Raw genomic sequence first — 20,068 nt, 5'->3', positions numbered from 1 at the left:
AGGCGAAGGGTAGGATAGAGATCTCAGGGGACACTATTGCCATGTGCAGAGTGTAGTAAAAAAAAAATAGTGAAAGAATTTACAAGATATGGAGCAATATTTGCTCATGTTTTGTGATGTCAAGTGAGCCCTAGTTACATCATTTCCATTTTCTAAACTGTCAGGTTGAGAGAGTCAAAGAGTTTGGTATCTCTCTGATGAGGTGCTGGTCAGATGGCACAGTGGGTGTTCAGATTACATGTTTAAAATTAAGCATTTAGTATAGATGACATCTGTTCAATTTTAGCAACTTGTGTTTTCCAACAGTCAAAGAATAAAGAATTGTCTGTTCAAAGATAATATTGAGTGGCTTATATAATAAAGCCCAGCTGCTTGTTTCCTGATATATAATCTAAATAAAAGGCTCACATCTGTTTACATTATAGTGGGTCTACAAAAATAACAGATGTTTACTAGCAGAATAATTTTGAAATGTCAACAAATAGAAAAACAGGTCAGAAAAATAAATGAATCACATTTAGTTTAATGAAAACCCTTGCATACATTGAAGTTATACACATTTTGAAGAGAATTATGAAAATGATGACCACTTTGGAATATAAACATGAAATTTATATCTTAAAAATAAGTATTTTTCACTTTTAGGAGAAGAAATCTGTGTGCCTAAAGTTATTTTTATTTTCTCCTTTATTGCTTAAAGGTAGATATTAAGGAATTTTTTAAAAAATATTTTTGAAAACTATAAGAAATCATGCCAGTCACGTAATTATAAGCACCTATCCATTACCATGGGAAAACTAAGTGTAAATTATTCATATTAATGATTACATCAGTTGGGGTCAGTTTTTCTTTAATTACAACATACAACACTAAAAATATAAGAAAATTGAGTTTTAAAACTCCTTTCTTTAGGAAATCTTAAAAACCATTCTTTATCACAGAGCACACAACAAAGAAAGCATAAGGAATACAATTTTGCTACTTCCGCATTAATTTTGTGATTTTTTTTCTTAAATAGTTTTGATAGACATTAGTCAGAAAGTCAGAAGTCCAAGTCCCCTCCAGTTTGCACTTGAATCTGAAATTTTGAGGCCCACGTTTCCCACCCAAGGATACAATTCTTCTCATTTATAGATTCCGTTTGAAAGTCAATAGATAATATAAATTACTATTATACAGTGGCTACAAAAGATTTTAGTAATTGAAGAAATTACCAGAAGAGTAATATGTAAGAAAAACACTAACAGGAGCATATGCATAAGAAACTATCCACTTATTGTATAAGAGATTCTTTTTTTAGATGACACTTGTTTGAGAAATCTAAGTAGTGGGCAAAGCAGTAATTTTAACTCAAAGAGGATTGCTTAGAGATAAAATGGGAAGTTTTACTATAATAGTTTAACTTTTGATATAGTAACGTTCAAGATAATATTTGAAAAATGCATTCTACTCTTTCTATTTTAAATAATCTTTTGATTTGGTTTGAAGTAAACTACTGGCATACCTCCCTGAGATCATGTTAACTAATTAGTGCTTGTAAAACACTTGAACTACCTTGTTATTTCTGTCTGTCCCCTTTGGCTTTGGCCAATGTTGGGTCTCTCTCTTTGGTCAGGGAAAATTTGTCACACAGAAAGAGATCTATAAGGAGAAGGAAAGAAATGAGAATCTGGCCCTTTGGAAGTATGAAATGCTATAAAAATACTAAGAAATAATAACATCTGCCTAGGCTTTACAAAATCTTGTACAATCGGACTATTGTAGTATCTATTTCTAGTATTGTTATTAAAGCACCATGGATAAAATAGCCTAATGTAAAAACCTTCAATAGTTACCCATCCCCCTTGGTTTCATAGATGTTGATAAGAATACAGTGTGTAAGTCAAATTTTGCTCCTGTCATTATTATAATGTGAAATCTGAAACATTTGTAAAATTGTCTCAGTAATGCTAGTCTCAGAAAATATATAATACTTAATTTTAATAATGAAAATTTAATTTTAGAAGAATCAGCCCATTATCTTAAACTAGCATGACTTGTTTAGCAACTGTAAAGCTGATTGTTTAAAAGTAAATTTTCAGCTGTAGGCCAGGAGTAGGTAAATCAAGGATATGCTAGGTGAAATTCTTGCGGTCTGGATTTGCATTAGAATATCTAATCTCATAATTGAAATGAAACATATGTTCCTTTGTCAGTAAAGATGTTTTACATCTTGTCAAAAATCTTTCTTGGTCATTTAGTGTGTCAAACTCGCCAGCTATTTCCTTTCAGCCTGAACTAATTAGGTTCATAGGAAGCAAACAGACATTTTGGAAGATGTGATTCTTTTGTTTAATGTGTGGTGGTTTTGCCAGGGGGAAAGATGCTCCTTCTCACTCCAGATGTGGCATTATTTCTTCTGGGCTCTTCATCATGACCTCTGGACCATTCTGCCCTCTAAGTTAGCGCAGGAGATTCTAGCAGAAGTTCTGGAAAAAACTTTGGGTCTACTGGCCTGCAGATATGCTCGGGCCCATCCAAGTTATAAAAGAACTCCACAGATAAGGTAATTGATGTGAAAACTATTGCTTTTCAAGAAATTTTTTTTCACCGTTTGGTATAAAGCAGAATGTAACTCTGAATCTCGTGACATAACTCCTTGTATATTTAACATGTTTCTAACATCTGAAAAGAAATTGTATTCAATTTTCTTGAGATATTTAAATGGAAATATGGAATGTGAATCAAATAACTGTGCTCTTTTTTGTTCTTAAAAATCACATATAAAATCCACTTCTTTCTAAAAAATAACTCAAGATGTATTACAATCTAGGATACACACACACACATAGATTAACAAATAAGATAAAATTCAGTCCTGAAATGGAGAAAAAAAGCAGTTCTGTGGTAGTCAATTTGGCTTTAAGATTCTAAGCAAGCAGGGGATTTTAGTTTTTTAGTGTTGTTTTTTTTTGAAGCCTTTAAATAGTGTAGTTAATCTTCATTAAGGAAACTCCTTTGTCTAGTCATTTTTCTCCTTAATCTATTCTAATTACTTCTTTCCTCTTTTCCTTTATTTTATTTCTTTCTTTTCATTATGTATTACTAAAAGCCAGTCCAACAAAATGTGAAATCAGAGAAAATGAGGAGCAATAGTCACTGGGTATTAAATTAAAGACTGAATTATAGTCCAATTCCATGAGTTACCTAGGCAATTAATATTACAAAAATGTGCTTATGTGACAACAATGGTCTATGTAAAGACAAGCCTTTGTTTTATAAATATTCTGACTAATGTGATTAAGACCTGTCTTTTAAATCTATAGGTATATATAGATATATTTTAGGAGGAACCTACAGACCTCAGGGTTTGTTTTTTTTCTTGGCAGTAGGAATCATTTCCTGATCGTGTTCTTGTAAAGCATGCTATATTTGAAGGGCATTTAGGTCTTGCTGCAGTGTTTCATAAATATGGTATTTTGCACAGGCTGTTTTGAATTACTGACCAAGCATTTTTTTTTTTTTTAAATTGAACTCTGAAGAATAGATGGAAAATTCCTTTTGAGAGCAAAGAATACCTTCATTCTTTTCCTTATGTAGCATAAATCACTTTTGACTATGAGGTGGCAAGTCATTATGAGATGTCTGTGAAATTAGATTTACTATTAGCTCATGAAATAGGTAGTATATTTAATTAAATAACTGTACTATAGAGACTTTTGGTTTTTGTTTTCTGCCTGGTTACATAAAAATGCCATGCAACGCTAGAGTTATTTCTTCTAGTTTTTTCTAAGTAAAATATTTTTTATTTGAATGTTTATTCCTAAACCACCATTAGTATGGAAATCAGATTATGTGTGTGTGTGTGTGTGTGTGTGTGTGTGTGTGTGTGTTTGTGTATACATAAATCTTGGATTTGTAATTGTAAGTGGATGCAAACGACAATTAAACCTTCCTAAAAGTGATTATTGTTCCTTTTATTAATAGTATTCCAGTAGCCTCCAACTGTCAAATAACCAAAACCATAGATATGGTTTATATATACATGTGTTATGTATTATTAATATATAAATGTATTTATTAGTAGTATAAATTTATTGTATATATAACAAATTTGAAGCCAAAATATCATTTTAAAAGATTTGAACTTATTTTTCTTTGTATAACTTCAAAATTTCCGTATTCTATTTCTTCAACATTGAATCTAAAAGAAAACAAAAGAAGAGGGAATTTGCTGATGTCTGTAAAATTTAGTCATATACCCAAAAAATCTTCAAACAGATCTTTGGGTTCCTATTAAAACTCAGTAAAGATAAAAACAAAGAAATGAATTTATGAATAAGATAAATATGATAGCATATTTTCCAAAAATTTATTTAATATTGGAAATTTCTGAAACTATAGGTTTCTACATTAGTGCTTGTGGGTCACTTTTTCTCATCTCCCACTTGTTAGGGGAACATGTGACCAAACCCTGTAACTTTCTTTTGACAGCTTGTACTTGAATGAGGAGAATTGTTCTGCTGTCAAATTTTCACCTATCATATATATGTGCATAATACCAAATTTTCTTTTAATCTGGCTTTTTTTTGCTGAATGTAATTTCAAAGAAAGTCTCTTGAACTTCTTTAATAGTATTCTGATAATGCAAAATAAACATATATGTTTTAAAAAACACTGCCAGACCACTTCACTATTATAGACCTCCCCATCCCTAAAGATAAAAAATAATGATATTATGGGTCATCTGGCACCTGGAAACTCAAAACCTATCTTTCAGGCTTTCTGTCTGTCTTTGATTTTTGAAACTCTGGTATCTAACCAAATATTTCTGTTCTTATATATGTTTAATACAAGAGATATAGTTTATAATGTATATACCAAGTAGGAAAACAATTTTGTTTAACACAATTTTCTTCCATTTCTTTCCAATAGACTTGATGTTACAACAATTTTAATATGCACTGAGAACATGTTATGGTCAGTTTGCACATCTGTAAAGAAACTTTTGAATCCTCATGAGTCTACAGAAGATAAAATTTTTAAAATTCATACCCATTGTAATAATCTGTTTACAACGTTGGTCATTTTGACTTCACCATTAACTGAATTATATCAGTAAGTATCAAATATACTCTCTTTTTAGTTATTCTGATATATAAATAATGTGATTTAACAGTTATTTTCATACTATTTACTGAATTGTGTAAAGTAGTAAGTAGAAATTTTTGAACTGTGTTTTTGACATTGTGAATTGGGCCATTTTATAAAACTAACACTAATCAAGAGGGGTTTCTTTATTCTTAAAGCAATTTAGTCCTAATACCGTTTTGTGTCTCTGTTGGTCAGTCCTATTCAGTTGACACATCTCCAATACAATCAGGATCATTGGAACTTCACTATTTGAATTGTTTAAATAATCAAATTATATTAATGAGTTGGTTATTTAGTTCATATCTTAAAATTCTGTGAAAAATAAAATCATATCTAATGGCATTTTGCTCTTAAAATTTTGTGGTTTTTTGTTTTTTAGTTTTTAATTTTATTATATGTAAAGGGATTTGCTCCAATAAAAACTTACAATTAAAAAAAATGGTTCTAACATATGCCCAAATCTGGACAAGACCTAGTGGTTCAGTTAATAATAATAATGTTGGTTAATCTACCATAGTTTTGCATTTTTAGTATTAGGCTTTAGTGTCTGAGATAGTAATAGCAAGTGAAAATAGGCAAGGACTAAGGGATTACATTTTTCAAATGTGGGCATAGTTTACTTAGATAAATAAATAAGATTTAGGGAAATTAAAAGTTTTGAACTACTTTTCTGGTTTATTTGATTTAAATTTGTAATATAGAAAGGCTGCAGTAGACCTTATAATAAAACATTAATATAATTTTGTTTAAACCCTCCTTTAAAATAGTCACTTTATCTTAAAACCTAGATAATTGCATATTCTTATTAGATTATAGTATTTCTGTTTCTTAGGATAAATTAGGTGAAGTATTCCTTTCTTAGTATTCTGATAAGGGCAATGTACCTGGAGTGCCAAAAAAATGTATACAAGTGGACACTTTGGTCAGCGTTGCTCAAACAGTAGTTCCCCGTAATCAGAAGTGTCTGGACGCTGATGGTAACCACTTTGAGCACCTCTTGTAATTGCAGAAGTCAAACATGACTTGTATTCATCTTTTGTTATCGGTATATATTGAGTATTACAATTTTAATACAGTTTCCTTTCTTGAAATGTGTATACATTTTTTGGCACCCTCTGTATAAATCTTGATTTTCAGTGAATTTTGAGACTTTTGTGTTAGAAATAATAGGAGTAATTAACAACTTTGATTCCAATTTCCCTGTAATTTTCACCCATTCTTTGACTTTCAACCAACCCATTGTTTACAAATTGTTCCTCCTGGCAACCCTACATTGAAAACTAATTTTAGAAATGGAGAATTCTTTCAGAAAAGGAGAAAAAACAGTGAGATGAATTGCCAGAAGTTTGGGATTATATTAATAATGGTTCATAATCATAACAAGCTCAAGGTCTGAAACCCATAGTAAATCTTAGTAAACTAAACTGATTTACCATAGATGAAAAAATTGCTATGCTCTTAGTTCAATGGGTCATTTCATTTAAGAGGAAGGCCCTGTGAAAATCAGGAACAAAGTTGACAAATTTCATGGATTGGTCATGCTGAGCAATATTGAATTTCATGGTTTGTCACAGATGAATAGAAAAATTTCAACCCCCCAATGCATTTGTAAAACAAATAAATTATTATCAAAGATGGAATATTTTAATAATCATAATGAAACATGCATTCATTAGTGTTAACCTATGGCCTCTTGATACATTTTTTAACAACTATGCAAGTACTCAACTCTCTGTGATTTGTGCAGTAGATATTACACAGTAACCTCATTCAACAAATTTAAATTGCTAATTTCAACCAGGATTGCAGAACATTTTACACCAAGCACTGCTTCTGGTTTTCTTAATATAAAACAGATAGCTATATTGTTTTGAAGCATAAGCAAAAATCTAGATATACTTTCTTTTAAAATATTTTTCCGTTCATAAAACTTTTCACAAGTTTTATACATTCATGTTGATTTAAATTTTATGATTGTTATCCTAGAATATTAATTTAATCTTTGAAATATATTTTGCTTTGTCTTGGCAAAGGAATCTACCGGGCAGTGTATCCTCACCAACTAGGAAAAGATATACATGCATTGACTTATTTAGCTTCTTTTCATAATAATATGAAGTTGTCATAGTAGTATTTTAGAAAAAATTGTATATCTCACATTAAAAAATTAAACTGTATGAGGAATTGGCGAAAAGTTAACAATCAGATATTGATAGTACTGACATTTGTCCCTCTATGTGATATGCCTTTTTAGATGATGACTGCTTTTATTCCAAGCAGTTCTGACAGATAAACGGAATGTATTTTCCTTTTTGAGCTTAGCATAGAACCACTAAATCCCAGGACAGGAATACATGATTTTAAAACCTTTTCAGGAAGAATGAAACCTGTTTGCAAAAATGTGTATTCTTTTTTAACTGTCCTTTGTAGATTTCTTTGAGAATGTTGTAAAAGGAGTACTTTAGGTTTGCCCTCTAGGGAAAGAGACCTGCTGAAACATAAAATATTCACCATGTATTTTCCAAAGTGCTTATCACTTGTAGTTCTTAGGTAAAGGCATTCATTTAAACTGCACATTCAGAAGTGTAGTCAATGCACATCCACATATACTCCGAGACAGTGGTTTCATATATTGTATTTTACTTGCATTGAATGTTGGTTTTAGTTTTATACAGCAAATTACAAATTAATTTTTAGAATTTTAGGTATATGCAAGTTAGTGTCAAGTCAACCAATGTTTTTGCCTCCCTCACCCTTGTGGCAAAGTACAAGGATTAAACACAAGAGATATGACAGTGAGCAAGATGAAATATCTGCCCTCATCAATTTAGGAGTCTGATAATTTTTTTAATGTGAAAATTAAAAATGTTTTGACGTGTCATATAAAAACCCCTAAAAGTGGAAATTTTTAGAAAGCTGACTGTCCCCAATGTTATAACACTCATTAACATGGAAGAATGAATTTCAGTACAAGTTCCAATACACCAAGCAAGGGTTGAAGTCATCAGAAATAGGTCAGAATGTTGATCACTAAACCAAGCTCAGCAGACCTATCTTGGGGTTCATGTGTTGTCACTAATATGGCTTATGAATCACTAAACTTTAAGGTATTTCAATGTTGTAGCTAAAGTTTGGTCTTAAACTAATCTAGGTTTTTTGAGGTAATGGTCTTCTTAGTGTGTTCATTTATTTATTTAAAAAAGCACAAAACTATTTCACTGTCCCTCACAAATAGAACATGTTGGACTAAAACTTTGTTTTTCTTACTTCAGGAATGTCTGGCAAACTTTCAGGTAGTTCCCCAAAATGTTAAGCATAGCGTATGTGTTTGTAAAATGTTGAGTATATGGTCGTATGACTCAGCAATATTGCTTGTATGTCATATGACTCAGCAATATTGCTTTTACGTCATATAAAAGAAATCAAAACATATATCCACACAAAGATTTGTACACAAATGTTCATAGCAACATTTTTCATAATAGCACAAAGTGAAAAGAACCCAAAGTCCATCAACTGATGAATGGGTAGACAAAATGTGGCATAGCTATACAGTAGAATATTCGACAGTGAAAAAGAATGGAGTACTGATAGATGCTACAACAGAGATGAACCTCAAAAGCGTTATGTAAGTGAAAACAAGTCAGACATAAGAGCACACAAATTATATGATTCTATTTACTAGAAGTGTGCAGAATAGGCAAATTCATAGAGACAGAAAGTAGATTAGTGGTTGCCAGGGTCTGAGAGAAAGGGAGAAAATGGTAATACCTATCAATGGGTGCAGGATTTCTTTTGAGGCATAGGAACCATTTGTATACTTAAAATGGGTAATTTCTTTTTTTTTTTTTTAATGGGTAATTTCATGGTAAGTGAATTATATATCTCAATAAAGCTGTTAAAAATGAATGAAGACCGAATGGAAATAAAAATACTTAAAATGTAAAAATATTTTAATATTTTCCACACACACATCTGGAAGAATGCAAAATGATCCAGAAAGTGGAAGTTTCTTGTCTTAGCCATTTTGTTTAGATTTAATGGCTCCCTTTGTTCTGCTTTTCCTTTAAACATTATTTTTGAGGGGAAATTTCTATTAAAAAAGAAAACTAACTAAAACTGAACAGCTTTATGTGTGGTCCTAATAAGGTAAATCACTGGTGAAAGGTTAATAGTTAACTTTTGAGAAGGCCTGTGCCCTGAACCCTCGACTATATGGTTCCTGTTCCATACCCATGGGTCAAATCTTATAGTATCTCTCCACCATGTTTTATTCTCAACCTGCCCATTGGCTTTGTACCACCCAAGATTGCTCTTCACAGATGGACCCCAAAATTCATCCTCCTTTCCGACTAAGCAGGGTCTGACAACTCTCTATCCATTCATTTTTTTTAAACCAGTATTTACTATGTACATACTATAAAGTGGTCATTTTTTAACTCAAATCATCATTTTCTAACTTCAAGGAGTTATTTTCATCATGAGAAGCACAAGTCAGGAGGCAGGGGAAATGTGGAGAACCGTATTTTATTCCAATTGTCTTACCTTGATTTCTAAATGTCACTTAATAACATTCAGACAACTACTTAAGTGCCAGGGGTAATTCTAGTTTATAAAAGCAAAGCAGTGACTTAGAATTATGTCTAAAATGGTGAAATAGATTGAATTCGGTGATTTCACCATGAGGTCTGACAATTAAGTTCGCGAACTCATCCTAGTAAAAGTGTGCTACATACCTCATTGCTGAATATCACTATGGTCACCTTCGAAGTACTCCCTTTGGGAAGCTATGAACTGAGGCCATTGCCTAGTTCACCATTCAAAGCAATTTTGGAGCTCTTGTTCTGGAATGACCATCAGACGTATCATTGTATTACTCTTGATGTCCTGAATGTCATCAAAATGTCTTCCTTTCAATATTTCCTTTGTCTTAGGGTAAAGAAAGAAGTCATTTGGGGCCAGATCAGGTGAATAGGGAGGGTGTTCCAATACAGTTGTTTGTTTACTTGCTAAAAATTCCCTCAGACAGTGCTGTGTGAGCTGGTGCATTGTTGTGATGCAGGAGCCATGAATTGTTGGTGAAAAGTTCAGGTCCTCTAACTTTTTCATGCCGCCTTTTCAGCACTTCAAAGTAGTAAACTTGGTTAACTGTTTATCCAGTTGGTACAAATTCATAATGAATTTTAAAAGGTTAGCAACATCATTGCAACAAGTTCGCAAACTTAATTGTCAGACCTTGTATTCATGGTTAGTTGTCTGTGATTTTAGGGCAATCAGAAAGACTCACATGTCCTCAGTTATCTCAGATATTCCAGTGCTGTCTCAATAGTTCAGTTTCAACCTAATGCTACTTCTTCTGAAGTTCTAGTCTTTTCTTGGTATTTTTTTTTTTTTTTTTTAGATTTTTTTATTGGGGAAGGGGAACAGGACTTTATTGGGGAACAGTGTGTACTTCCAGGCCTTTTTTCCAAGTCAATTTGTTGTCCTTTCAATCTTAGTTGTGGAGGATGCAGCTCAGCTCCAGGTCCAGTTGCCGTTTCTAGTTGCAGGGGGCACAGCCCACCATCCCTTGGAGGAGTTGAACCGGCAACCTTGTGGTTGAGAGGACGTGCTCCAACCAACTGAGCCATCCGGAAGCTCAGCGGCAGCTCAGCTCAAGGTGCCGTGTTCAATCTTAGTTGCAGGGGGTGCTGCCCACCATCCCTTGCGGGACTCGAGGAGTTGAACTGGCAACCTTGTGATTGAGAGCCCACTGGCCCATGTGGGAATCGAACCAGCAGCCTTTGGAGTTAGGAGCATGGAGCTCTAACCACCTGAGCCACCGGGCCGGCCTTTTCTTGGTATTTTTATTTGTTGAGCACTTCCAATGTCTCAGGGACTATGGTAGGCACAGATGATACAAGACATCTGAGGTAACCCTTCTGCCCTCATGGAACTTACATCCTTAGGCTTCCTTGATTCCATCTTAGTGGTTTATTCCATTACAATTATATTAGGAGACACAATTCTCCTGGGAGGCCAGCCAAAAGCAGAGTGGCATAAGAGAAGCATAAAACCCAGCTAACTCTTTAGTTCATCAGTTGTTCTCACTTTTTATGATTTATTTCATTCTAGCAGCGAGCTGCATAAGCCCAAGGAATCAATCAGATTGGTTAATGCAAAAAGGAGAAAGATAGATCCAAGAATCAAAAGAGACTGAATCTGGGGTAGAGTGCTCAAATGGTGAGGTGTGATGAGCCCAGAGGCAGTATGATGTTAGGGAAAGGGAAGTGGCTTGAGTCAGATGATTTTGGAGGAAGGCTAAAGGCCAGGCATTTCCCAAAGTTCATTTTCCCCCTGTAAGCAAAGCCATCTTCACAACCTGCTAACTTGGGAATGGGAATAAATGTATTGTGCTTCAATCTATAGAAAATTACTCATCTTTTAAAGGAGTATTTAAATTTGCTATATCAAAAATCTGTTCTGTCTGGAGGAAAATATAATTCTGTGGTTCATACAATTGTATTTTACTCTCCACCATGAATTATTTAGCGCATCCTCTCTTTTAGCTGTGTACCAACACGTCAGTAGAGGTTATCTAATAGCTAGCTCATTATTTTATTCCCCCATTGAGGCTTGTGGGCCAATTTTCAACCTGTTATACTCTCCAGAATAATGAACTAATTTGGGATCTTGCTGTGGAATTAAATGCTCATAGAGATCTCACCCCCTATGAGACCATAAACATCTGCCATAACATTTGTTATAGCCAAATAACCTTACTAGTACCAGTATGACTACGAAAGTGGAGTAAAAGAGGTTAGGTACTGGCAGAAAGATTCTGGGAAGCATTGTATTGTCAAAAGTTTATAGTCTAAGATAAATTTTGACACCAAATAGCCATTCCATTATTATTAGATCCTCCATCATTTTTTCGAATCTTGAAGATAAAACTGTAACTAGGCAACCATTAGGACTCTTGGGAATTCCATGTCAGTTTTGAAATGGTCACACCTTCTTAAGGAATATTTACAAATGTTGTTATCATGCTAATACCTTACATATGTTGAGCCCTTATCATGTACAAGGCACTTTGCTAAATCTTTTACATGTGTTATCTCAATCATCACCCTGACCCTGTGAGGTGGTTATTAATCCCCATTTTACAAATGAGAAAACTGACGCCAAATATTTTGCAAAACGGCATTACACATCTGATAAAAACCAAACCCGAGTTATAAACCCAGGCTGTCCGGCTCCAGAGCTCCTGCCACTGCCCAGGCATTTCCTCTAAATGATCTTCAGTGACTCACTGAATATGACAGAGAGAGCATTCTAGGTAAGGTATTTATTCTTGGAGAAGAGATGGCTCCCAGATAACTGGACACATGGGGATTTATGCAAAGGCTCAAGGGGTAGGCAGAAAAGTAGGCAGACGCTAGGATCCCATTGTCCCCAGTTCCTCCTGCTTTCTCATCAAACCTGCCATCTCTTGTCCCATCCTTTTCCCCCCAGTCTGTCTCTTCTTTAGAGACTTCCTTTCTCTCCAGAACCTTGCTGTGCTTCCTCTCCTGTTATACCAGAACCCTCCTCTTCCCAGCTCCCCTGCTACTGTGTGTGTTCCTCCTTTGGACCCTTTCTTTCTTGGCTTCTCTACCCGGATTCTTGAACACTGCTGGTGAAAATCACTCAGCTGTCTTTTCATGCCTTTTGACAATCCCACTCTTTGTCCAGTCTCTGGCTAGCTCCCTTTTCCATCCTTCTCTGTTTTGGCTACTTCCTCCACCTTGCCCTTTCCCATTACTTGTTAGCAGTTGCCTTGCCCCTGCATTTCTTTGAGAAAACCCAGACCATCATGAATGCACTTTCTTAGTAATTATCTTGATCCCTAACTCACTTCTACATCCTTTGATAGGTGATCAATGTACCTCTTTTTCCAACCAGAGCACATCTTTTCACCTGAGCTCTTGACCACATTTATGTCCTACTCTACCACCTTCGTCTTTTAATGTTTTTTCTATTTATCTGATTCTTTCCCCAAGCCCCTCCTGTATTAAAAATTCTTCCTTCCTCACATATACTTTGTGCTCATTGTCTCTGCGTTGACACCTACCACTCACTCAGTACACTGCAACTGCCCTCATATGCTAAACAAACAGCGTGGGCCAGGTCATCCATGCACACTCCATCGCTAACTCCAATTTTTGTCTCTCCGTTCCCTTACTGTCGCTGTAGCTTTTGACACTATTAGCCATTCCTCTTCCTTGGTTTCCTTAACGTCACTTTCTCCTGGCTCTTTGCCTACTTCTCTGATTATTCCTTCTTGATTTCATCTGAGTGCTTTTTTTCCCTCACCTCACCCTTTGACGATTGATGTGTTCCAGAGTTCTTCTGCCCTTGACTATCTTTCCATTTTACATTCTTTCTTTGGGTGGATTCACCCATTCCCATGGCCTCACCCTCATGCTAATTACTCCCACGTCAATATCTTCAACTCAGATGTCTCTTGCACGTGCTAGATCAATAAATCCAAATTCCTCTTGGATGTTTCCTTGTGGGTGTATTTCAACTGTCTGCAGTTCCCTCCACTTATCTACAACTAAATAAAACACTGCAAGTCATCTTAGACTTCTCTTTTTCCCTCACTTAACTCTTCTCCCTTCTGCCTGCTTCCTCATGCCATCTCCAAGCACATGTCATTAGTAGATGGATAGTGTTAAGTCTATTAATTTAGTTTCTTGTTTTACATTTGTCTCCTATTCACTAACTCTTCTGCTACAAACCGTAGGACCTTGTCCTCTTCTGTCCACTCTGCTGCGATGTCATCTTCGTTATAGCTCTCCCTCCTGCCTTGATCCTCTCCAGTCTATTCTCACTAGTGCTCAAGTGATTTTTCTAAAATATAAAATTGCTGGTATCACTCCCATGCTATAAACTCTGTAGTGATTCCTCATGGCTGGTACAAAGTCCGGACTCCCTAGAAATGCATATCCTGGTATCCTGACCTTGCTTCTGCCTGTCTCTCTAATTCACATAGTGGAATACGCAGGACTGATATATGACAGCCTGATTTTGAAGTCTAGTTAAAGAATTTTGTTTTTATTCTGAAAATGAGGAAAGAATAGCTTTCAGGAAGGAAATGATGTATTAAAAGTCTAAATAATTTCTAAGTATATTTAATTAAAAGCTGTTTCACTTGGCAAGACACATGGGAGAGACAGGTCAAATTTAGAAAATATGAGGATGCAAAAAGATGTAAAATGAAAAGATATGGATGGATTTTCAAAATGGAATTGGTGTTCTATAGTACCTAACAGATGCTGTTGCTACTGTGCTTTATATAAAGAGAAATAGTACCACTTCAAACCATTCCATTTCTAAAATGTTCCCAATTGTCATTCTTAACTCCATGTAGGCAAATACAGTCTCCTTTTACTATAAAATTTTTATTAACCAAGCTATCTGCTAAAGATTTTATGTAACAAATCCTTTCTTATTACCTCAAGATTTATTGCTGAATTTGGGCCAATCTAGAAAAATGTTACAGTCACTTCTCCAAAAATTGCTGTAGACCAGATATTCTGGCCAAATTGTTCTAATTTTGAAATCATAGTCATATATTTTACGGTTAAATTCTCCTTTACAAGCTCTCTGTAGGCCTTTAGAGGCATACAAAATTAATTATAAATCTCTTTTTTTTTTTTAGTTTTTATAAATAACTTTAAAGGGTAAAAAGAGGTATCTTTGTGCTAAACATTTTTACATTAATAAAGCAAATATAGCAAAATATTTATTGAATGCAGGTTGAGGGGGGAGAGATAAGTGATATTTTTATACTATTCTTTATATGCTTATTTTTGACAAATTTTATGATGTGAAATTTTAAAAAATATTGAATGAAAGTGGTATTGTCATACATTCCTAAGTGTAAGGATTGTTATATCGAGGTCTCTGAGTCATTAACACAAATCCCAAGTGGGTGAAGTGTGTGGGTGCACTATGCATTCTAGCACAATACAATTTTGTGTAAAATCATTACCTTTGAATGCTAAGTATAAAAATGAAAAGTATCAGTGGTCTTCATAGCTAATGTTTCCTGTATATTCTGTAATAATTATTTTTATTTCCTTAGGACTTTTCAGCATGGCATGGATGATCCTGCTCCAGATTCCAAACCATTTTTCAAGCAACCATTACATTGGCTTTCTTGCATATCACATTTCTACCCTTCTTTACTCAGGTGAGAACCTTTAAATACTATACTATCTTTAATTTTTTAATTCCTTTTAAAGTTTAATAGAAACAAATGCATCATACAAAAATAAATTACAACTTTATATAATACACAGATAAGTAAAGAATATTATATATAATATCATATATAATATTATTATATTTATATATAATATATATAATATTATCTACTATATATATATATATATATATATATATATATGCTCAAGAATCCAAGATACAGGCCTCCTAATTATGTTTACTAATTTACAGCTTTATTAATATAGTAGCTACAGTAGGTATATCTACTGTAGCTACTATATAGTAGATATAATATAGTAGATATAGTAGAAAAATGTGAATTTTTGGAATTTTGTTCTATTTTAGCTAATTGCCTAACCATTTTGAAATTCATCCTTCTTGACCCATGACTGGAGATTTGGCAGTTCTCCAACTAATTTTCAAAAAGGACAGCAAAACTGGTTAATTCATGTAACTAACTCGGAGCCTTAGTAAAAGTTTAGACAGGGATAACTGTCTCATGGGGATAAATGTCCCACAGTATGGAATTAGACAGATCACCTACGGGAGAGCCATACGATAGACTAATGTGGAGTCATTGAAAGGGTTGATTATGAATAAGGTATTTCACTTTTATTTAACTAATCTTATTTAAATATAAGAAAAATCATTTAAAGCATGAAATGTACTTCCAGAGTAATCGGATGATATTTTGTGGCATTATGTGGAAAGTCAGTTAGATTCTGAGCTGAATATATCATTAAAAAGTACCTTTCTTTGGTGTCTGTAAGTAAATATATTATATATAGCTGAAAGAGATATTATTAATCCCCATGTGTTCTTGATTCATCTTGGAAATACATTATCAGTGATTTCACCATCTAAATTGACTGTCTAATGGAATTAGACAAATCAATTATGCAATAGCCATATGATAGACTAATGTGGAATTATTAAAAGGGTTGATTTTAAAAAATATTAAATGTCTCTCTCTTGAGGAATGAGTCTTACCCATAAATAGAGGGTGAGAACCTCATACACAAAGTCTCTATAAATACAGCAAACATATATGATTTACCTGTTATGTGCCTATTCCCTAGATAATGGGGAATCCAAGATCAGTGAGACAAAGACCCTACTTTCAAGGACCTCAGTATATTGTTTTTACTTCACTTACACGTAAAACTTTTTCAGCATCTCTAATTCATTTCTTAGGATCGATTCCTAGAAATGGAATACCCTTAAAACTCTGTCATGTCAATACCCTGTCACCTGGCGTGTAAATATACTCTTACGTCTTTGAGAATTAAACAGCCGACTCTTTAGTACTCATTACTACAAAAATAACAAATTAAACAACTGGATCTTTTACAGTATGAGTTAAGCAAACAACATGTGTTATTTTAATGAGTTCCCCAACTTCTTAATGTATTTGTTTACCATGTTATTTTCATATTTTCTTTAGTCTATTTGTATTACCTACTTTTATCTTAATCTATAACCATTGGAGTTATGCCCCTTTAGGTTTAGGTCTGTAAGACATCTACCTCCAGGCTTGCTCTGTTCAGCCCAGCTAGGGGCATGGGAAGTCGCCATGGGAATGGGTTTATCTTTCAAATTACTACTTCTTGTATTTAACTTCTTTCTCTTTTCTATACCTAAAGCACATGTAAATGTATTAAGACTTTTTTTCTGCTTCTGTGTAGCAACCAACTTCCACTATTATGCTAACACAAAGATTAAAACATGGGGTGATTGACTAGTCAGCCCATAGTGAAAATGCAATTTGATACAAGCTTTCTGGAGGGCAGTTTAGTAAGCTACATCAAAAACCTTAATGATATTTATATCCCTTAATACAGCGATTTTATTTCTAGGAATCAATCATAAAGAATTAATCACAACTGTTGACAAAATTTTATATGTAAGCATTTTCACTGAAGCATTATTTGTGAAAGAAAAAAACATGGCAATATATGTCTCACAGTATGGAATTAGACAAATCAATTATGGAATAGCCGTACGATGGACTAATGTGGAGTCATTGAAAGGGTTGATTTTAAAAAATATTAAATGTCAAATAATTGTGATTTATAGTTAAGGGGAAAATACAGGTTAGCAATTATGACATCATCAAAGTTGTCCCAGTTTTTGGAGTGATAACAGCATACCAGACATGCCAATGCTTCGTGTACATTATCTCTTTTAAACCTCACACCGGTCTGTGAGGTAAGTATTCATGTGCTTCTTTTGTGGAGAGTAAAGTAATAAGAAGAGAACAAAGCTGGGAGGCAGACTCTGAAACTAGGTTTATCCTCTTCCAAAGTTCAAGCTCCTGAGAACTACAGCTCCACCTTTCAGAGGGAGAGCAGTTCAGGGTGATGTTAACACGTGTGGGAGAAAAATCTACGATCATCAGTTATCTTATGTAAAGTTTTTTTTTGTGATTCAACATTGTGGGAGCTCTGATATACTAGTGTACGCTGTTTATCTGCAACAGAGGGAGCTAGTATGCTGATTCTCTAAACTTGTAGGATGACAGAACCTCAGTTTTCCAGAAGATGAACAGTTATTGGAAGGCACTGAGAAGTATAAATAGCACTGAGAAGTATTGAGTCATGTTACTATATGTATAGCATTAAAATGTATATATATAAAACATATTTAAAGGACATGTACTAGAGAGTTTATAGTCTTTATCTTTATATGGTAGGGTTGCAAGCAATTTTAGTTTTTGTCTGTGTAGTTCTCTATATTTTCCAAATTTTCTACAATGAAACCAATTTATTGAGACAAAAACTTTTTAAAAGCAAAAAGAAACCCCATGTTTTTATTGCTCTTTTGTTCACATGACTTACCCTATAACCTCCATACAGATGATTTCTAGCTCTTCATCTCTAGTTCTGAGCACTTATCTTTACCCCAACATATATCCAGCTGCCCATGTTTCTTGAACGACCTACTGTATTATTGGAAACCCATTAGGATGTCGTCAGTTGATCCTGTCTTCCACTCTTCCCTTCTCTTCCACGCCTGGTGTCTTTTATTCTTAAACACTTCAGAGCAGAAACTTGAGTATGGTTTCTATGTTGAATTGCTTCTTTGCCTGTTGCTAGTGTGTCATGTTCAGTTGATTCTTCCTCCAAAGTTCTCTTAGAACCATCTTTCTCTCCAACCCATTACAACAACCTTAGTGCAATTTGCTATCATTTATCATGTTTAAAATACTCTCCTGCTCGAGAACCTATAGTAGCTTCTGTTTCACCAGCACTGGCTAGCCTGGCTTATTTCCTGGAACACCCAACAGTTTTCTCTGCTTCAGCTGTCAGTCTCCTCACTTGTGTTTAAAACACAATTGTTTTATACCTTCGACTTTTATTTATTGCTTATTATCAATGGCCTTTCATTAATGTAGATTTGTCTCCCAGATTGCCTTTGGTTCTCCCTTTGCCTTTCTAAATCCTCAATGCAAGGAACAGTATAAACCCCGCCTTCAGTGAGTGCAATACTTTCTCACAATTATTCTCTAACAGGTTCGCATAATCTGCTTAGAGAGACATGGCCCATATGATTTATGATTCAACATATTCAGAGTTGTGGTATAGTCAGAGGAACCCAGGACAGCAATAAAAGTAATATTCAAAATAACTTAAATTATTGGCTTGCATTTGTTAAACATTACAATGGGGATTCCTAGACTATCATCATATGACCTTAAAAATTTCCACCTTTTCATCCATTTCTCCCACATATATCAGCTGTTTTTCTGTGTCTTTTACACACTAATTATCATTCAAAACTTCATTCCTTACCTTAGCAACAAAAACGAACTGTTCAGGGGAATATGTGGGTATTTCAGACAATGACAAACTAAAGATGTATTAGGCTTTTCTTTTTTGAAAAGGGGATGCTCAGAGGAGAAGTGATTGAAATATTTGCTATTACGGAGGATCTTAGTAACTCATTCATCTATTTGCTTATTTATTTATACCTGTGCATTGTTTCAGAAAGAATTTCAGTCAGCTTTTAATAGCATTAAATATATTAAGATAATAAATTAAAAGTGCATGAGAAGGAAGAAATGGAGCAAGGAGGAAGGTATGAAATTATGACTTAAAATAAGGGTTACAAATGCATAAACAGTTGTATGGATCATAAATTTGTCTATAGGATTACTAGAAGTGTACAAATTGGTAAAAATAGAATTTTTCATGTTCTCCTAGAACCCCTGGAACAGTTGAGAAGAGTTTGCTTTAGGGAAAGTGAATGTATTTTCAAAGCAATAAGTAAAATGTACTGTGTTCATTATCCCTAGCAGTAGTATAGACTAACGATGCAAGTTGAGTTAGAAAGAGTAATCAGTTTCATATTAGATTAGACTAAGGCATGTGGAGAATATATTAATCACAAGGTAAATGCTATGACACCATACTGTGCTTTCATATAAATGTTCAAGAAAGAATACCATCTTAGTCAATTATACTATGTTGCATTACAGTGCTTTTTATTATTTATAAACTTTCATCTTCTTGTATATTTTTAAATATTTCCAAGTATTTTTCAGGTCTTCCTTAGCTAAGTAGGTCATAACTGCATACTGCATCCAAGTAGCATAATCCGTGTGAGTAAACAGTCTATTCATTTTACACTGCTCATTTTCTCTTACGATGACAACATGAGGTTTTGATTCCTGGCCAGTCCA

The 20,068-nt window shown here is 34.1% G+C and overlaps 1 protein-coding gene across 3 annotated transcripts in view; it reads left to right on the top strand.

Moving 5' to 3' along the window:
* KIAA0825 (KIAA0825 ortholog) overlaps positions 1-20,068 on the top strand; it is a 359,113-nt gene that overhangs the window by 104,331 nt on the left and 234,714 nt on the right. For all 3 annotated transcript variants that reach the window (XM_088796629.1, XM_019711761.3, XM_074328710.2), the window contains 3 exons: positions 2,355-2,545; positions 4,915-5,097; positions 15,245-15,352. In XM_088796629.1, the coding sequence (XP_088652755.1) occupies positions 2,355-2,545; positions 4,915-5,097; positions 15,245-15,352 (482 nt within the window). The remainder of the gene's footprint in view (positions 1-2,354; positions 2,546-4,914; positions 5,098-15,244; positions 15,353-20,068) is intronic.

The sequence above is a fragment of the Rhinolophus sinicus genome, chromosome 3, assembly GCF_057876585.1.
Source record: "Rhinolophus sinicus isolate RSI-liver-muscle chromosome 3, RSI-T2T, whole genome shotgun sequence".
Lineage (NCBI taxonomy): Eukaryota > Metazoa > Chordata > Mammalia > Chiroptera > Rhinolophidae > Rhinolophus > Rhinolophus sinicus.
Note: the sequence above shows the minus strand (reverse complement) of the source record. Positions and strands in the feature narration are given on the sequence as shown.